Below are 18,774 nucleotides of genomic sequence, written 5' to 3' on the forward strand. Positions count from 1 at the left end.
ACCTCTCACTAAGCCCCAACTCCAATGCTGGGGATTACATTTCAACAGGAGATTTGGAGGGGACATCCAAACTACATAAGGCACCAATCGTATTTATGAGGGCAGAGCCCTCCCAAGGGTCCTACCTCCTAAACTCCTAACCTTTGGGGTTAGGGTTCAAGAGATGAATTTTGTAGGCTCATATGCATTTAAAACATAGCATGTATCTTATATAAGAATTTTAATTTCTATTTGCAGGTGATTTTCATTTGCCTAGAGACTGAAGTATTTTTAAAAATCAGCAGAGTATTTATAATCACATTAGTAGTTATTAGTCTCAAGAGCAAAGGTCCACTCCACTTCATTCGGCCATATGGATTGTATACTGTAGAACTTCAAGGAATGCTCAAAGGGAAAGATGTGTGAGAAATGATTTAATTTTATTTGTGGTTGGTTCATCAATGATTTTGATGTAATGATAACATATGTTTTCCTATGCAAGCATGTAATACAGGGACTCAGATAATCAATAATGTGTTCATGAAAACTCCCTTTCCCTATTACTGGTGGTTAATACAAATTGTTGATTGACCGACTGAATATACTACATCTGCTTTTCCTATGTCATTTAATATTGAGTTAATGTCTCTAAGAAAATATCCATAAGTAACATTTATGAGGCAAATGGAATAGTCAAAAACACATAATATAGAATTTTTCAGCACTGGCTCTGCTTAAGACATATGCTGCATCAGGCACTATAGGGTATATAAACGTAAATTAGTCCTGGTCAGTTATGAGATTTACACATCCAAGAGGTGATGAACAGTAATTGCTAAAACACTAGGCTGATTTTCGGTAACAAACACACCGGCATTTATTTATTTTATTTTTTTGTTTTTTCACAAATAATAAAAAACTTTAGCAAATGTATTACTCAGTAACCACCTTGTATATAAATACGTAGTCAAAGCCTTTAGTTTCCCTATGGCAAGACTCTTGTAAGAGTAACTCCTTGATTTAATGCCAACTGTGTTTTCACAAGATAACCTAGTTACTGAGTGATAGATTTTTTTTTATGTTGTTCAATTCCCTTTGAATTATTCTACATTTCACACACACACACACACACACACACACACACTCTCTCTCTCTCTCTCTCTCTCTCTCTCTCTCTTTCTCTCTCTTCCCCAAATTGGTATCTTATTGTGCCTACTTATTTTTTTATTGCATTTTAGGTTTTGGGGTACATGTGAAGAACATGCAAGATTGTTGCCTAGGTACACACGTGGCAGTGTGATTTGCTGCCTTCCTCCCCTTCACCTATATCTGGCATTTCTCCCCGTGCTGTCTCTCCCCAACTCCCCAACCCCTGCTGGGGATATTTAGATATTCAAAATATCTAAATAGTATTTAGATATTCAAAAGACTCTTGTGCCTTTTGATGCTTCAGGAGACTTCATTTATTTATTCATTTACTTTATTCAAGAAATATTTATTTGGGCCAGGCACGGTGGCTCAAGCCTGTAATCTCAGCACTTTGGGAGGCTGAGGCGGGTGGATCACGAGGTCAAGAGTCGAGACCATCCTGGTCAACATGATGAAACCCCGTCTCTACTAAAAAAATACAAAAAATTAGCTGGTCATGGTGGCGCATGCCTGTAATCCCAGCTACTTGGGAGGCTGAGGCAGGAGAATTGCCTGAACCCAGGAGGCAGAGGTTGCGGTGAGCCGAGATCACGCCATTGCTCTCCAGCCTGGTAACAAGAGCGAAACTCCCTCTCAAAAAAAAAAAAAAAAGAAAAGAAAAAAGAAATATTTATTGAGGACCTACTACTGTATGTGATAAGCATTCATCTAAGTACAGGAGATGCAGCAGTGAACACGTAGCACTAATGAAATTTACATCTAGTTGGAGGGGATAGATGATTTAATAACAGATTGATAAACAAGAATAGCAAACAATGAGAATTTAAATAATGTAGGATAAGAACATGATGTGTGAGGACCACTTTAGGTGGAGCAGTCAGAGATGGCCTGCTTGAGCAGGGGATGTGGAAGCTGATCAGCCACATGCCAATGAGGGGAGAGTATTTCAGATGGGGCAGTTAGAACTTGGTATGCTTCAGGAGTGCCAAGGATGCTGGTGAGAGGAACCTAATTGTAGGGGATTACAAGGGCTCAGGTTTTATTCTCAGTTCAATGAAAAGCCAAGTAGGGTAGCTAAGATGTTAATATACTTTGCTAAAAGTTTATGGCTGCTCTGTGGAGAATGAATTGCAAAGGGGTAAATATGGGGCCAGAGAGATCAGTTAGGGACTATGGCAATAATTCAGGTGAGAGATGGCAGAGTTTGGACCAGTGTGGTAGTAATGGAGATAGAAATAAACAGATTGGGATATAGGATTTTGGAAGTCAGGTTGGTAGAACTTGACTGTGCAACTGAATGTGAGTTGAAGGAAACAGAAATTTAGAGTAATTCCTAAGTGTTTGGTTTGAGTAACTGTGGAGATGGTACTCCATATGTTGGAAAACAGGCAGGGAGTAAGGTGAGGCAAGGTAAGATGGGTAGGGTCTTAGGAATTCTGTTTTCACCATTTTAAGTTGTCTAGATATCCACATGGAATTGTCAAGTAGGCAGTTTAATTTAAAATTCAAAAGGAGATCTCATTTGGGAGGCCGAGGAGGCGGAACATGAGGTCAGGAATTCAAGACCAGCCGGGCCAACATGAGGAAACACTGTCTCTACTAAAAACACAAAAATTAGCTGGATGTGGTGGCAGGTGCCTATAATCCCAGCTACTCGGGAGGCTGAGGCAGGAGAATCACTTGAACCTGGAGGAGGAGCAGAGATCGTGCCATTTTATTCCAGCCTGGGCAACAAGAGCAAGCAAGACTCTATCTCAAAAAAAAAAAAAAAAAAAAAAAAAAGAGAGAGATCTCAAGTTTCCATTAAGAAGATAAGAAATAAGTTGGGGCTAAGTTTTAGGTTTTAGGTGTGTCGCTGAAATTGTTAAAATGCCTATTTTTATATTGATTTAATAATTTAGTAACATGTCCATATTTAAGATCACATCAGATATGTTGACTTAGAAATATTGATTTTCTTCTGTCTTTTCTTTCCAAACAACAATTTTATTTGAAAGATTCCTATACACCTCTGGAAGCTCCGTATGCGTTTTTAGCATCAGTGTCTTTGGCACTATTACTGTAATTTTGGGGGCTACATAAGCAAATTCCAGAGTGCATCACCTTCACTTGTAAGGTTGTGAGATAACGAATTATCTTAATTAATATATGTTGTCCTCACTGGGAATTTTGTCCTAAGTCACAGCATGCGACTATAAAACATTAGGACAATTATATAGTTTTTAAAACCTGTGTAGGTATATGCTTGTGATTTATATAATACACTTACCTACCACATTGCTTTTGTGCCTCTTCCAATTTGTAATACCTCTTTATCATAAAGTTAGTCAATTCATAAGGCAAGTAAGGTTGTTTTTCTTTAAATTACTCATTGGATTTTTTTTTAATTTAAACTAAAATTTTTTTAATTGACGAAATTTTTATATATTTAAGGTATATAACATGTTTTGATGTAACATTGTGGAATGGCTAAGTCAAGCTAATTTACATATGCATTGCCTCGTACTTATCTTTTTTTGTGGTGAGAACCCTTAATATCTTCTCTTTCAGCAATTTTTGAATACACAATACATTATTATTAACTATAGTCACCATATTTACAAGGGATCTCTTGAACGTATTTTTCCTAAACTTTTTAAAGACTTTTATAACTGTATCCAACTCTTGAAATTATAAGTGAGGTAATATTTTTATCTTTTCATTTTAACACATTGCATTCTAGAGGGGCTATCATTTCAGGGTAATGTATATTTCACAAATAATACATCATTGTTTAAACTTAAATAATTAGGGGAACATTCCATATATGAAGGACTTAGTAAAGACTCAGAAATAAGACAGTGTGTTCTTTTCAACTCTTTTGCATCTTCTTTTTTCACTTAATTAATTTGTATCATACATATCAGTATATATAATCAATCATGTTTTAATGTCTGCCTAGTGTTCCCTTGTATAAATGTACCATGATGTATTTGGTCAGTCTTCTATTGATGATATTAGGTTGCTTTTTTGCTATAGCAAACAGTACTTCTTATATATAGTAAATACCCTTGTATTTCCTTTGCCACATGTGCAAAATCTCTGGAACAAAGAATAGATACATTTAAAATTTGTTAGATATTGCCTACTTGGTCCTCCAAAGAAGTAATACCAATAATTACAGCCAAAAACACTGGAGAGTGACTATATCCCTCTAGTTTCTCCAAAATAGTACATTGTCAAACATTTTTATCCTGACCTTTTGTTTCGTATAAACAATCATTGTAGATTTGAGATTGCATTGCTTTTATTATAGGCAAATTATTTGAAATATCCTCAGTTATAGCAAGTTTTTGTCTTTTGAAGCCAAGTTTGAGTTTTCAAAAGGGTCAAGTCTTATGAGAATATAGATAATTAAATTAGCTGTTACCATAGGTTTTTTTTTGGTTTTTGTTTTATTTGTTCATTTTGGGAGGAGGAGTGAGAAATAAGACTGAATTTTTAGATAACATTAGTATTTTTATTTGGATTATAAATCGTTTCAGAATTGGTTTCAAAAGAAGAGTTCTAAAAATATCTAGAGTAATGTTACCTATAACTGTATAAGATGACAGCTTTCTAAGGGGAATTGTTTGGATTGAACAGCACGCTTTGGATTGTGCAGGATCTGGTATGTTTGTTTTAAAATGTCACCTACTGTGCAGGCTTTAGCTCAAATGGGTTTCTTTCATTGAAGTGTATGTTAAAAACATAAATGCCTTCAGTTTTCTTGGACTGCATTTTTAAACTTAGATAAAGCCTATTTTAAAATAGTTGTAGATAATCTAGAAAAAGAGATCATTTTTTACCATTATTAAATAAACATTATTGGGATAATATTTACAGAAGTCTGATTTTTTTACAGAAGATTAAATTATTTGTATTTTTCATTAAACCTTCTAAATCTTATCTACTTTTGCAATATAGACATGACTATCTAAAATAGCCATAGTAGCAAGCCAAATTTAGACAAATACTTGTTTTAGTTTTCAAATATATTTAATTTCAGAGCAAGTTGTGTGTTTTAAACATCAAATTAACATCCATATTTATGTTTTCCTAAAACTATTGGCAAATTTAGTGTCTTTTACTTTTTAATATAAACTTATTTGGGGAGAAGCAGACTTAATGCTTGGCATGCTGCAATCAGATATATATATTTATGTATACAGAAGTCCTTCTTTATTAAGATGTTCATTGAAGCAATTGTTGTCTATTGTTTTTCAAAATAAAATTGTCTTTTTTTTTTTTGAGAGAGAATCTCACTTTGTTACCCAGGCTAAGGGGCAGTGGTGCAGTGGTGCGATCATACCTCACCACAGCCTCAAACTCCTGGGCTCAAACAATCCTCCTGCCTCAGTCTCTTGAGTGCTTAGGATTACAGGCACATGCTACCATGCCCAGCTAATTTTTTAATTTTTTACTGGAGACAGAATTTTTTCACTAGCTTTCCCAAATTGGTCTCCAACACCTGGCCTCATGCAGTCCTCCAACCTCAGCCTCCCAAGGTGCTGGAATTACAGGTGTGAACCACTCTGCCTGGCCAAAATTATATGTCTTAAGTAAACTATCTTAAACTGTAAGATTCCTGTTTTACAGATTATACTGTAAGATTCCTGTTTTTATTTTCTATGACATATCAAATTATTGTCTCATCAGTTTACCATGAGAATATTTTTAGCAGCTTTCAGGCATAGCACCCCTCCTCCTTAAGGATCTAATGTGTCTGCATGTTCTGTTCTGCAGAGAAATGGTCAATGCATGGTTTGCTGAGAGAGTTCACACCATCCCTGTGTGCAAGGAAGGTATCAGAGGCCACACCGAATCTTGCTCTTGTCCCTTGCAGCAGAGTCCTCGTGCAGATAACAGTGCCCCTGGAACACCAACCAGGAAAATCTCTGCCTCTGAATTTGACCGGCCTCTTAGACCCATTGTTGTCAAGGATTCTGAGGGAACTGTGAGCTTTCTCTCTGACTCAGAAAAGAAGGAACAGATGCCTCTAACCCCTCCAAGGTTTGATCATGATGAAGGGGACCAGTGCTCAAGACTCCTGGAATTAGTGAAGGATATTTCTAGTCATTTGGACGTCACAGCCTTATGTCACAAAATTTTCTTGCATATCCATGGACTCATTTCCGCTGACCGCTATTCCCTGTTCCTTGTCTGTGAAGACAGCTCCAACGACAAGTTTCTTATCAGCCGCCTCTTTGATGTTGCTGAAGGTTCAACACTGGAAGAAGCTTCAAATAACTGTATCCGCTTAGAATGGAACAAAGGCATTGTGGGACATGTGGCAGCTTTTGGTGAGCCCTTGAACATCAAAGATGCATATGAGGTAAACAGGGGACCATGAGAGCAGGACAGGTGCGGGGGAGGGCACTATGGCTGGGGCATTGGATAACAGTTGTGAATAGTGGGGATATTCGAAACTGAGATGTAATAATTTGCATACTTATTTAAAACTGGAATGTACACCAAGAATTTCCCCCTCTTTTAATTGCTAGAGTTTCTTTCCTGGTGGTTCAGTTGAGGATATGAGCATTAAGGAACTCTCATCTTGTTTTTCTCTTTAGTGATAATTTAATATAGCTCATCTCATGGTTATATTCTCCCATCTTTTTATCTGATCACTATGCATATCCCCATCTATGTTATCCCCACAGAAACCTCTTAGGATTTTACCGAGATTCTAAAATGATAGGTGCAAAAACAAAAGAATAAACTTATAGTCTCTTTTCATTCATTCATTCAATTAATCATATTCATTCAAAGTCCCATTGATACCAAAGTCTGGTTTTCTTTCCTTCTATCCTTTCTTTCATTTATTAAACAGGTAAACTTACAGATGTCTTCAGAAAAATGGAAACTTTTGCTCTAAAATTTTGCAGTGGAAATATTTGATATTTCTTCTATTTTTGCTAACCTAGGCACAAGTCTTTAATTAAGGTCTTAAAGATTACACTGTAAGATTCTTCAAATTTCCCATTAAAAATAATCCTTTTTATTAATTAATTCTATTAATTTTTATTAATAGAATTCTAGTTTTAAAACAAAGCATCTTAACTGAATGGCACTTTATATGTTTATGAGGTATCTTACAGGATTTTGATACAACAATTGTTATAGCTTTCTACTATGTGGTACACTATAAAGATCCAGTGGTAATTCTGACTCAATGCATTTAATTCAGAGAGTCATAGTTGTTTTATTTACCCTTGTGTTCCTGGTGCCTTAGAGTGCCTGGCACATAGGGCTTAGTAAATATTGATTGAATAAAAATAATAGTAGATGCAATAGATAGATAGAATAGAGAGCAGGTCGTAACAGATGCCAAGAAAAATGTGGTAGGGTTCAGAGAAGCAGGTTAGGACATCTAGTGGGAAAGATGGAAGAAGATTTCTTTGAGGGAGCAATGCCTGATATAGATCCTGGAAAATACATAAGATTTGAATAAATTGAGATTTGTGCATGGTGAGATCCAGAGGTAAAGAGAAGTTAGAAGAGATAGGCAAGTAGGGCCATGGAAAGTGTGTGGATAAGAATCTGTGCTCGCACAGCCAGGAAATTACTGAGGTCTTGAATGCCAGGCTGAAGAATATGTATTGGTTTAGAAACATGAAGAGTAACTGAAGATGTTTTGAAAGGGAAACCAGTATGATTTAAACTGTGCTTCGGAAGGGTGAATTTTACAGTAGTCATAAAATGAATTAGAGGGGAAAATACTAGAAGTTGGGAGGATAGAAGATTATCTTAATAGTCTAAGTATGAGGAACTAAGGACCTGAATAAGAACCCTGGCATGAAAGATCAAAAGGAGGGAATGGATTTCAGGCAAAGAAGTATTAGGTTAACGCAAAAGTAATCGCCATTACTTTTAATGGCAAAAACCATGATTACTTTTGCACCAACCTAATATTATCTGCTGAACTTGACAGCTAATAGGAGATGTAAATGAGGGGAAAAGGGAGTTGAAGATGACCCAGGTTTTGAAGCTGGGTAAATGAATATGGTACCAGTGAGTAAAACCGAGGGCAGGGATTTGGGGTTGTCATAATTCTTCTAGGTTAAGTCCTGATTTGGGGTGTGATAGTTCATCTAGGTTAAGTCCTGAAATATTTTTTTCAGAATCCATTCTATATAAGCAATGTGTTCAATTTTGATTCTCTTGGAAAAATTTACTGGTCTTCACAGAGTATCTCTATGACCTCTTTGAGCTCTGTAGTAACATCACACCGTAGCAGATTCCAAGAGGGGTATTAAGGACACAGCTGAAGGATTGCTGCCAAATTTGCAGAATTCCCTTCCTGTCTTAACTGACAGCTGGGTATCCACTTTTCAATGGCACTATGGTCCCAACAGTACAGTAGGATCATAAATATTCTCCTGCTTTGTTGAGAAAGCCTTCATTTATTTTCATAGTCCTAAGTGTCTCCAGCCCTGAGAATTCTTCACTTGTATGCGTTTTATTTACTCTGCCTACTATCTTCAAAGTTTTGACAGTGTGTTTTCTGTTTTGCGTTTGACAATGATTTAATTATTGTAGTACTATTTAACAGCTAGTGTCCTTAATTTGCACTGCTTCCAGGGTAATGCCTCTTAGCCTGTGGGTTTCTCATGTTGCTACTTCACCTTTGGTACCATTGATCTGTATTTATAGTAGCCTTGCAGGAGTTATTTCATGTTCCAAGAATTTCATTAGAACTTGTGGGGGGTTGATCTGTGATCTAATTTACATTGTGATCTAATTTATATTGGGATTAGCAGTGGAAGTCAGTTGGCTAATGGATAATTCATTACTAAGCACCATCCATAATTTGAATAATAAAAATACTTTTTGAAAGTAGTCAGGATATGAAAATATATTCTAGTGTTTTCTGAGTCCTAGCTCTTTAAACATGGGTCTGTAAAAATGACACTGTTTGGCATTTTTTGAAAATAGTCAGGATATGAGAATAAATATGAAATGACACTGTATGTCCTTTTTGAAAGTAGTCAGGATATAAAAATATGTTCTAGGCCGGGCACGGTGGCTCACGCCTGTAATCCAAGCACTTTGGGAGGCTGAGGCGGGTAGATCACGAGGTCAAGAGATTGAGACCATCCTGGTCAACGTGGTGAAACCCCGTCTCTACTAAAAATACAAAAAATTAGCTGGGCATGGTGGTGCGTGCCTGTAATTCAAGCTACTCAGGAGGCTGAGGCAGGAGTATTGCCTGAATCCAGGAGGCGGAGGTTGAGGTGAGCCGAGATTGCGCCATTGCACTCCAGCTTGGGTAACAAGAGCGAAACTCCGTCTCAAAAAAAAAAAAAAAAAAATGTTCTAATGTTTTCTGAGTCCTAGCTCTTTAAACATACATCTGTATAAATGACACTGTATGGCAGTATTTCTTAAGCTTATTTGACCATACAGCACTTTAAAGGTTGTAATGTCACTGTGGGAAACCAAGAGAGGTGGCTGTGAAATAGAATAATACTCAGATTGATGCTGAGAAATTTTTTAAAAGTCTCATAAAGTTAATTATAAGAAATGACCTATATTTAGTTCACTTTTAAAACTTTGTAACAGAAGATGATACAAAGTTATATAAATTTGAAAAATTCTATTGTTTTATTACTGATAAGATAGTCATATATTTAAAATACAAGACAAGGTCCACTACTCAGACCAGTGATTCTCATGTAGATCATAAATACTAATGAAAAGATTAGTTGGTAAATACTACCTGTACATTGATGTTCAGTCACACATGGTCTCATACATCAGCCCATCATCATGCAATCACCTTGAATGTGCGACACCATGTATGTATGTATTTTAATACAGAGTCTCACAGTGTTGCCCAGATTGGAGTCCTGGATTAGGCAATCCACTCACTTCAACTGCATGAGAAGAGGGCTATGGTCCTGAGTAGGTGGGACCACAGGTGTATACCACTGCACCCGGCTTGGCACAGCACTTATGAATAACAAGAATATATTGACATATTTATTAATAAGACATTAACACTTATACTAAGAAACTACTAATAGTAAGATATATAATCAGAACTACTATATAAAGTGCTTGGTATTTTCCTTTTATATGAAAACTATCACATCAGTACCTACACAGGATTGCCTTGAACCCCATTCCATGTCCTAAAGAAGTCTTAAATTTTCCCAGGATTCCTATGCCTTAAGGATTTACATTGTCAAAACATCTCTCCTTCTCCCAAGTCAATCAGAATGCAAAACTCAGACTCACCTCCTGTTTCTACTCCAGGACAGACACTCCATGTGAACCATGATTTCTAGAGAGAAAACTTGGAGGGTCCTAGGAAATGGTTGAATTGCTACTTATGTGGCTTTGACCATGTAGCTATTATTCCTCCCTTCCCCATTTCATCTTTCCCTTTCATTTTCCTTTTTCTCCAGAGAAACAAATTTTCGCCTTCTCTCACTGTGCAGGTCTCACTTTCTACTTCAACTATTTATCAAGACATTTTTCTAAAGAAATACGAACTGTTTCAAGTGAATTTCAGATGAATAAAGTTATTTCCAAATGAATTTTATAAGAAAAAGAAAACTCCTAGCTATTGTTGTAACTTAGACAATCTACTAATTGTAGTGTAATTGTGCCCCTAGGAACACAGTTGGGGAACTGCTGTATCTACGTTTGTTCAATGTTCTAATAACTTTCAGGCATTATCTTAAACATTCCACTCTATGGAAGAAAACACAGATATCAAGTCATCTGTGTTGTTTCCTTTAAATTCTCTGTTCTTTTTATTTTGATATAATTTTAAACTCAACGAAAAGTTGTAAGACCAGTATAAGAAATTGCTGTACACCCTTCACTCAGATTCTCCAGTTGTTTTTTGCCCCGTTTGCTTTAAAATTTCCTCTCTTTCATTCTATAATGCATATAAGTAATATATGCATATTTTTTCTGAATGATTTAATAAAGATATGTTTTTACTAAATAGTTCAGTGTACATTTTCTAATAAGAATATTCTCTTACCTATCCATAATAAAATTATCCAAATCAGGAAATTTCATATTGATATAATACCGTTATCTAATCTGATACAAGACTATTATTTAATAGTTCATAGTCAACATTTTATCAGTTGTGCCATTAATAAGCTTTAGAGTTATTTCCCCCAAATCCAAGATCTAATTCAGATCCCAGATTGCACATAGTTGTAATGTCTTTTTAGTCTCTTTTCAATCTGAAACAGTTTCTCAGCCTTTCTTTATCTTTTTAAATTTAGACATTTTTGAAGGGAACGGGCCTGTTATTTTGTACGATGTCCTTCACAAATAGATTCAAGCTAAGCCCTTTTAGCTGGAATACCATAGATGTTAATGTTGACATCTTAACTAAACAACAACTAATTAATTCTCCAATTCTTTGACACTAGCTGAGTGTCCTGCAACTCAATTCAATCCTGATTCTTAACTTCATGGAGTTAGCACAGATCCTACATATTAAGGGCTCAGTCCCACAAGACTGCCACAACTTCAGACGTCAGCCACGATTGGGATCCCTAGGCTACCACAATTCTTCCGGGCTGACCACCAATTCAAGAGTTCCAGTGAGAGCCCCACTTAGCTTCAGTAATTAGACAGAATGACTCATAGAACTCAAGAAAGCACTACACTTATGATTACAGTTTTATTTAGAAGGTTACAACTCAGGAGCAGTCAAATGGAAGAGATGCATAGGGCAAGGTATGGGAGGTGGGGGTGGGGGCTGAGCTTTTATGCCTTCTCTAGAATCTCACCATCCCAGCACATCAATATGTTCATCACCCTGGAAACTCCCCCAGACTTCATTGTTCTGAACTTTTTATTGAGGTTTCATTGTGGAAGTGTGATTGATTATATTATTGGCCATTGGTGAGTGGATTCAATCTCCAGCCTGTCTCCCCTCTCCAGAGGGTGGGACTGGAAGTTCTAAACCTCTAATCACAAGGTTGCATTTTCTGATGCCCAGTCCCAATCTGAAGCTTTCTAGGACTCACCTCATTAGCCTGAATTTGAGTATGGTTGAAAACGGCTTGTTGCAAATGTCGAAATACACTAGTATCACTTAAGAAATCCCATAGGCTTTAGGAGGTCTATGTCAGAAACTGGGGACAAAGACCAGAAACATGTTCAATTATGAGGCATATTTATGTGATGTAAGTACTGATGATGTTAAATTTCATAACTTTTAAAAAGTGATATCCACCTGGTTTCTCCAATATAAAGGTACAGTTTTTCCCATTGTAATTAATAAGTACATATGGGATTAATAATTAATTAATAATAATTAATCATATGGGCAGATATTTTGAGACTGTGTAAATACTCTGTTCCTCAGTAACCTCCTGACCAGTTTTAGCATCCACTGGTTCCAACTCCATCATACCTCTTATATTTGTTAGCTGAAATTCTAATATAAGGGAGAGTTTTGCCTTCTCATTCATTCATTCATTCACATTATTATGGACTCATGGATTAATATTCCAACTCCATCATACCTCTTATATTTGTTAGCTGAAATTCTAATATAAGGGAGAGTTTTGCCTTCTCATTCATTCATTCATTCACATTATTATGGATTCATGGATTAATATTTTATTTAGTGAATTATGATCTCTTATTATCTTTATGCTGATGTTCAAACCGTAACAAATTTACTGACTGCTGTGTCTTTTTGTTATGTCCTCATTACTTTTGGGACATTTTTTCACTTTCTGGCTAATCAGAATGTTTGAGACCTATCTTACACTTTCCCTGCCCTAGACCTAGAATCATTCTTTTTTCCCAAGGAGCCCTGGTTTCTTTTAGTGGGGTGAATGTTACTAAGAAACCAAGATCAAGACAATAGATGTGACCATTGCTGCTGGTATAGTAGCAGACAGAGGTAGGAAAATAACATATAAATATACATATATGTTTATATTTTATTTATTTCTACATCTATCTACTTATTATGTTAAAAACAAATAATTCATACTGATACTTACATTTTCATCCAACAACTAAAGATGCATTATTTTTCTTGTTTTCTCTGTTGGGTGTTCCTTCTCCAAAAATGAAGGACTAGGCTTCCTTATTCCATATATAAATATATATATGTATTCATATACTCAAGCCAAATTTCTAGCTCTTCATAGATTTTAGAATCTTTCTCTTCAGACTACAGAATTTCCCTTAGCACTTCTTATAGTATATACAGTGCTGAAAAATACTTTCAGCTTTAGTTTATCTGAAAATGCCTTCATTTTGCCTATATTCTTTTTTTTTTTTTTTTTTTTGAGACGGAGTTTCGCTCTTGTTACCCAGGCTGGAGTGCAATGGCGTGATCTCGGCTCACCGCAACCTCCGCCTCCTGGGTTCAGGCAATTCTCCTGCCTCAGCCTCCTGAGTAGCTGGGATTACAGGCACGCGCCACCATGCCCAGCTAATTTTTTGTATTTTTAGTAGAGACAGGGTTTCACCATGTTGACCAGGATGGTCTCGATATCTTGACCATGTGATCCACCCGCCTCGACCTCCCAAAGTGCTGGAATTACAGGCGTGAGCCACCGCGCCCAGCCTTATATTCTTGAAGGATATTTTAACTGGATAGATAAACTACTATCGGTTGATAGTAGTTTTCTTTCAATACTTTAAAAAAGTGTTTTCTCACTTTTTTCTTGTCTTTATTTTTCTCAGGAGAGGTCAGCCATCCTTTTTATCATTTTCAACTTACATGTTTCATCCGACATATCATTTTCACACCATGTGTGAAAGTTTAAGGCTTTCTTCAATTTGGGAAATTTTTCTATTTAAATCTTTAAGTATTTTTCAATTCCATTATCTTTGGGACTCCAAATATATGTGTGTGTGTGTGTGTGTGTGTGTGTATACACACTTGATAGTATCCTAAAAGACACTGAGACTTTGTTAATGTTTTAGGGTTTTTTTTTTTTCCTTTCAATCCTTCTGAATGGATACTTTCTGTTGATCTATCTTCAGGGTCACTGACTCTTCAGCTGTTTCCAGTGGGCAGTTAAATGTATTAATGAACTTGGTGTTTTACACACTGTACTTTTCAGTTCTAGAATTTTCGTTTGACTATTTTAATAGTTATTTGCAGAGATTCCCATCTCTGCAAAGAAGTTGTCACTATATTTTTCTTTAAATTCCTATATTAATATTTAGTAGCTGCTTTAAAGTCCTTATCTGTGAAGTCCAACATGCAAATCATCTTGGGGTCATTTTTTATTGATTACTTTTTCTCTTCACTATGGGTTGCATTTTCCTATTTCTTTACATATGTGGTGATTTTGTATTTTCTGCTGCTTATTGACTGTTTCACTGTATTTGGATTATATCCTCTTTCTTTAAAAAAAGGATGAGATTTGTTCTGACAGGCAGTAAAATTACTGGCAGATTCTTTTGATCCTATCAGGCTTGGTCTTGTTATTTGATAGAGTGGATTTATTCTAGTTTTGAATTTAGTCTTAAGAACTACCCCCAACTATATGGTATAGTACTTATTCCTAAGGATTGGTCTTTCCCTGTTTCAGTGCCTGAGCTGCTGAATAAATTCTCTACTCTGGCTGGGCTGGAACTCTGTTGTCTCTAAACACTTCACTAATTGGTATCACATTCAGTTTTTAGCCTTTGGTAATTTTTGCTAGTTCTTTAGGTTTTTTGCCTTATACACGCCCAAAGTGACTAGAAACTCAGTCTCCTTGCCACCACTTCCTTATCAACTTCCTTCCAACCCCCCAGCACAGCCCCTGTGCTTTACAAATTCCAACCACTTCAGAAGTTTGGAGCTCCATTCAGTTCTGTTTGAAAGTGTTGCTCTCTTTGAGTAGCACCTGCCTTCTCTAAAGCAGGAAAATGCCCTCAGGCAGAAGCCAGATTGTTCAATGGCAATGACATACAAGTCTTTCTCTTTGATCTGCTCATGGCAGATCAAGTCTTATAGTTGTCTTCAGCAGGAAGGAATACTCCTACCCAATACTTTGTTATGGCAAGTGGACATCCAAGTTTTGAGTTCTTTCATACTGTCATGTTCTCATAAACAAATGGTGAAAGGAATAATCACATGATTGTAGTTTTCCATTTTTTTCTTTAGTGTTTACTGGACCTAGTGGGGTTAGAACTCCTTTATGTATATTGTCTTTGCACTGAATACATTATTAAAGGAAAACTCTTTGAGATGTCAGGAGTTTGGAAATTCACTTCAAATGAAATTTGAAGGATATATTTATTCCTACCCACTTCACCGGAGAGTGAAATCCACAACTGCCGTTGATTTCAAACTAACAGTAGACACAAAAAAAGATGTAAAAGTCCTACTAATTTTCCTCCATCAGACTTCACTGCTTTGATTAAGTAGTTGGGTTATGTCCTCTTCTTTATAAATTGTCTAATAATTCAAATATTTATTAACAAAGTAACACTGAGCATGTATTTTTATTCATATTTTACTTACTGTTTTTTAAATAATTCACTATATATCAATAAATTTTCACTTTAATTCATCAATATCATTATCTTGTCTGTTTTCTTTAGACAATAGCTGGAGATAAAAATTTTATTAGGAAGATGCAGCTAAGGTTTTCTCTGCAACTCAATTCATCTAACTTTGAAAATGTTACAAAAATGTCATAGTGTTCATAATATAAAATATTGTTTGAAATGGGCTTATAACATTGGGAAAAATCCACACCAACACAGTGGATAACTCAGCAAGGCTAGTTTACTTCTTGCAGAAAGGGTGCAACTCCCCTGCAGTCTTGCCATGAGAGCACACCCAAACAAGGAGACAGGGATATTTATAACTTTCATAACCTGATGCAATCGCCTTACTACTGTGTCCAGTTACCATTGGCTGGAATGAGACCTCACATTCTATGCTTGACCTGATTGGTGAAAAAAAACTTGGAAATTTCCTGAATAGATAAGGGGAAAGAAGATGAGGAGGAAGATAAGGAAAAAGAGGAAGCTAGTCAGGAGAAGGTCAGGAAGGTTTTCAAATAAGGTATGGCATGCCCCAGGGTTTGGAGCTTGCCCAGTCCTGTTCAGATATGGCAGAGTGAGTCAAGATAGCTGATTTAAGAAGTAGCTAGTTTAGAGAATATATATACATTGGTATATGTTTTTGCTAATAGTGGATAATGGCCATAGATTGTAACTCCTTATAATGTAGTCTCAGATATAACTTTGAAGAAGAACTTTCCCATCTCTCACAAATATTTATGCTGATTTTTCACCATTTTATAACTTTTCTTTTGAAATTACCTGTAAGCTAAGTTTGGCCCTCTCAGGAGAAAATTGGCCTCATTTCTGACCCCAATTGATGGAATCTAGTGTAAATCACTTACTTCATTCACGGCTTGACTGTGACTAATTTATTTTTATTTTTTAAAAAGAAATGACCTTCAAAGCTCATCAAAGGATGAGCTTTTCCAGTGTGGATATTCCATATTCTCTGAAGGGAATTCCAACTGAGGAGTTTTTGGAGCAGTGATGCTATTATTAGGTCTAGCGTGTAACTCCCCAAGGCTATTGCTTTGAAGGGAACAGCACTCATTCAGATGTTTATGTCCTGGAATGCTTGTTTCCATTCCACTCTTACCTCATGTAGTTGTAGCTGTTGATTTTCTCTACTTTGGTTTTCCCTTTACTGACAAGATATGCTTAAAACTATATGGTAAGGTAAAAATGATCACATTTGATAACTGTGATATTATTTGTTAATGAATTTCTTCATTGATTTAACACATGCTTTTGATTGAGTTCCTGTGCTAGGAATACAGTAATGAACCAAAAAAAAGAAAAAAACCCTCATAGAGTTTACAGCATAATTTTAGATCTTCCCAATCTAAAGTTTAATAGAAATGTAAACTTTACCTTTGTTCTTTAATTCAGACTTAGAAATTTTACACCTCAGAAGCTCTTTATGATTGTCAGATGTGTATAATGTGCCCTGTAAAAGGGGAAATTCAAAAGATTAAAGGATTGTTTACAATCTGACTCAATCAGATTGTATATATATATATATATGTATAATTTAAATTCTTATGAATACTTGAGATAGAAGTACAGAATACTGAGAAACTGTGAAAGAGCCCTTACAAGGGAAGGTAAAGTTATTTAGTGAAAAGGTTGTTCTGGAGGCACAATAGAATCAGGCTGTGAGATTGTATTACAGAGGTGGAGAGATGCTACTTTTTCCTGAATTTAAGTACAGCTTTCTAAAGTGGTTAATATTTCAAATTTTCTTTATTTCTGAACATTTGTTTGAGTCTGTTTTTTTCTCATAAACACTAGCTGCTTAAAAAAACTCAGTGACTTAGATTTATCTTTGACAAATATGATATGTACTTACATGATGATGCCTTTCACAACAATAAAATTGTTACTCAGAGTAACAAGGTAAGTCCAAGGTTACATTTCTCTAATCTAATAAATCAGAAAAATCGAATCGATCTTTGAACAGGTCAGTCATTAAATTGAATTTCTTTTTCCATGCTAGGATCCTCGGTTCAATGCAGAAGTTGACCAAATTACGGGCTACAAGACACAAAGCATTCTTTGTATGCCAATTAAGAATCATAGGGAAGAGGTAAGCCAATTTTCCATTTTATGAAAGGTCATTGAAAATAATTTTCTTTTTGAAAAATCTTTTGTATTTACTTTGCATATATATGAAATAATGCTTTAGTGACAAATTATCTATAAAGTTCTTAAATGTTCTGCTTGATATTTTTTAGTTAGGTTTTAGTTATAGTACCTAATTTTGATAATCACTATGTCCATTGACTTGGAAATAAATTTTATGCATGTCATATTCTATCTCCCCTCTTCCTGAAGGCCTTATTCTATCTTAAGATATGTAATTATGGTTGTGATTAGAATCAATTTATTGTATATTATGTTTTAGGCTTATGAGTAATATTCATAAATGCTCATCCAACTACAATGGTCATTAACTGATTTCATTCAAATTGAGGTTTTGAAAAAAATAAAAATCATAGCTAACTCTAATTATGTAAATTTCAATTTGAAATTTTAACGGGTGAATGAAAATGTCAGTTTATATTTTCTCTATCTAGAAGATTTGGATTCTGTTAGCACTGAGTTCCCTCTTCATTTTACACTTATTTGGAAAAAAGAGTTAATAAATTATCAGTTAAACTGAATATTTCAATTTAGTATTCTCAATCTTGACTGTGCATTACAACCAACTGGAAAAGTCTAAAAGATGACCAATTGTATTAATCGGAGTTCTCCACAGAAACAGAATCAACAGGATGTATGTAGATATATGAGGGGATTTTTTTATGGGACTTAGCTCATGTAATTATGGAGACCAAGAGGTCCCACAGTCTGCCATCTTCAAGCTGGAGAACCAGAAAGCCTATGGTATAATTCAGTCTGAGGCTGAAGGCCTGAGAAACTGGGAGGTTTGCTGGTGTGAGTCCTGGAGTCCAAGGGTCTGAGTATTTGAAGTTCTGTTGTCTCAGAAGAGGGAGAGGATGAATGTGTCTGCTTCTGAAGAGAAAGCAAAATATGCTCTTTCTCTGACATTTTGTTCTGTCCGGGCCCTGAATGGATTGGATGATGCCCACTTATATTGGTGAAGGAGAATCT

At 35.7% G+C, this 18,774-nt stretch overlaps 1 protein-coding gene across 8 annotated transcripts in view; it reads left to right on the forward strand.

Moving 5' to 3' along the window:
- The window catches only part of PDE5A (phosphodiesterase 5A), a 130,787-nt gene that overhangs the window by 15,698 nt on the left and 96,315 nt on the right, over positions 1-18,774 (forward strand). For all 8 annotated transcript variants that reach the window (XM_017970274.4, XM_035293043.3, XM_003732444.6 and 5 more), the window contains exons 2-3: positions 5,893-6,481; positions 17,657-17,746. In XM_017970274.4, the coding sequence (XP_017825763.1) occupies positions 5,893-6,481; positions 17,657-17,746 (679 nt within the window). The remainder of the gene's footprint in view (positions 1-5,892; positions 6,482-17,656; positions 17,747-18,774) is intronic.

This window comes from Callithrix jacchus, chromosome 3 (assembly GCF_049354715.1).
Source record: "Callithrix jacchus isolate 240 chromosome 3, calJac240_pri, whole genome shotgun sequence".
Classification (NCBI taxonomy): domain Eukaryota; kingdom Metazoa; phylum Chordata; class Mammalia; order Primates; family Cebidae; genus Callithrix; species Callithrix jacchus.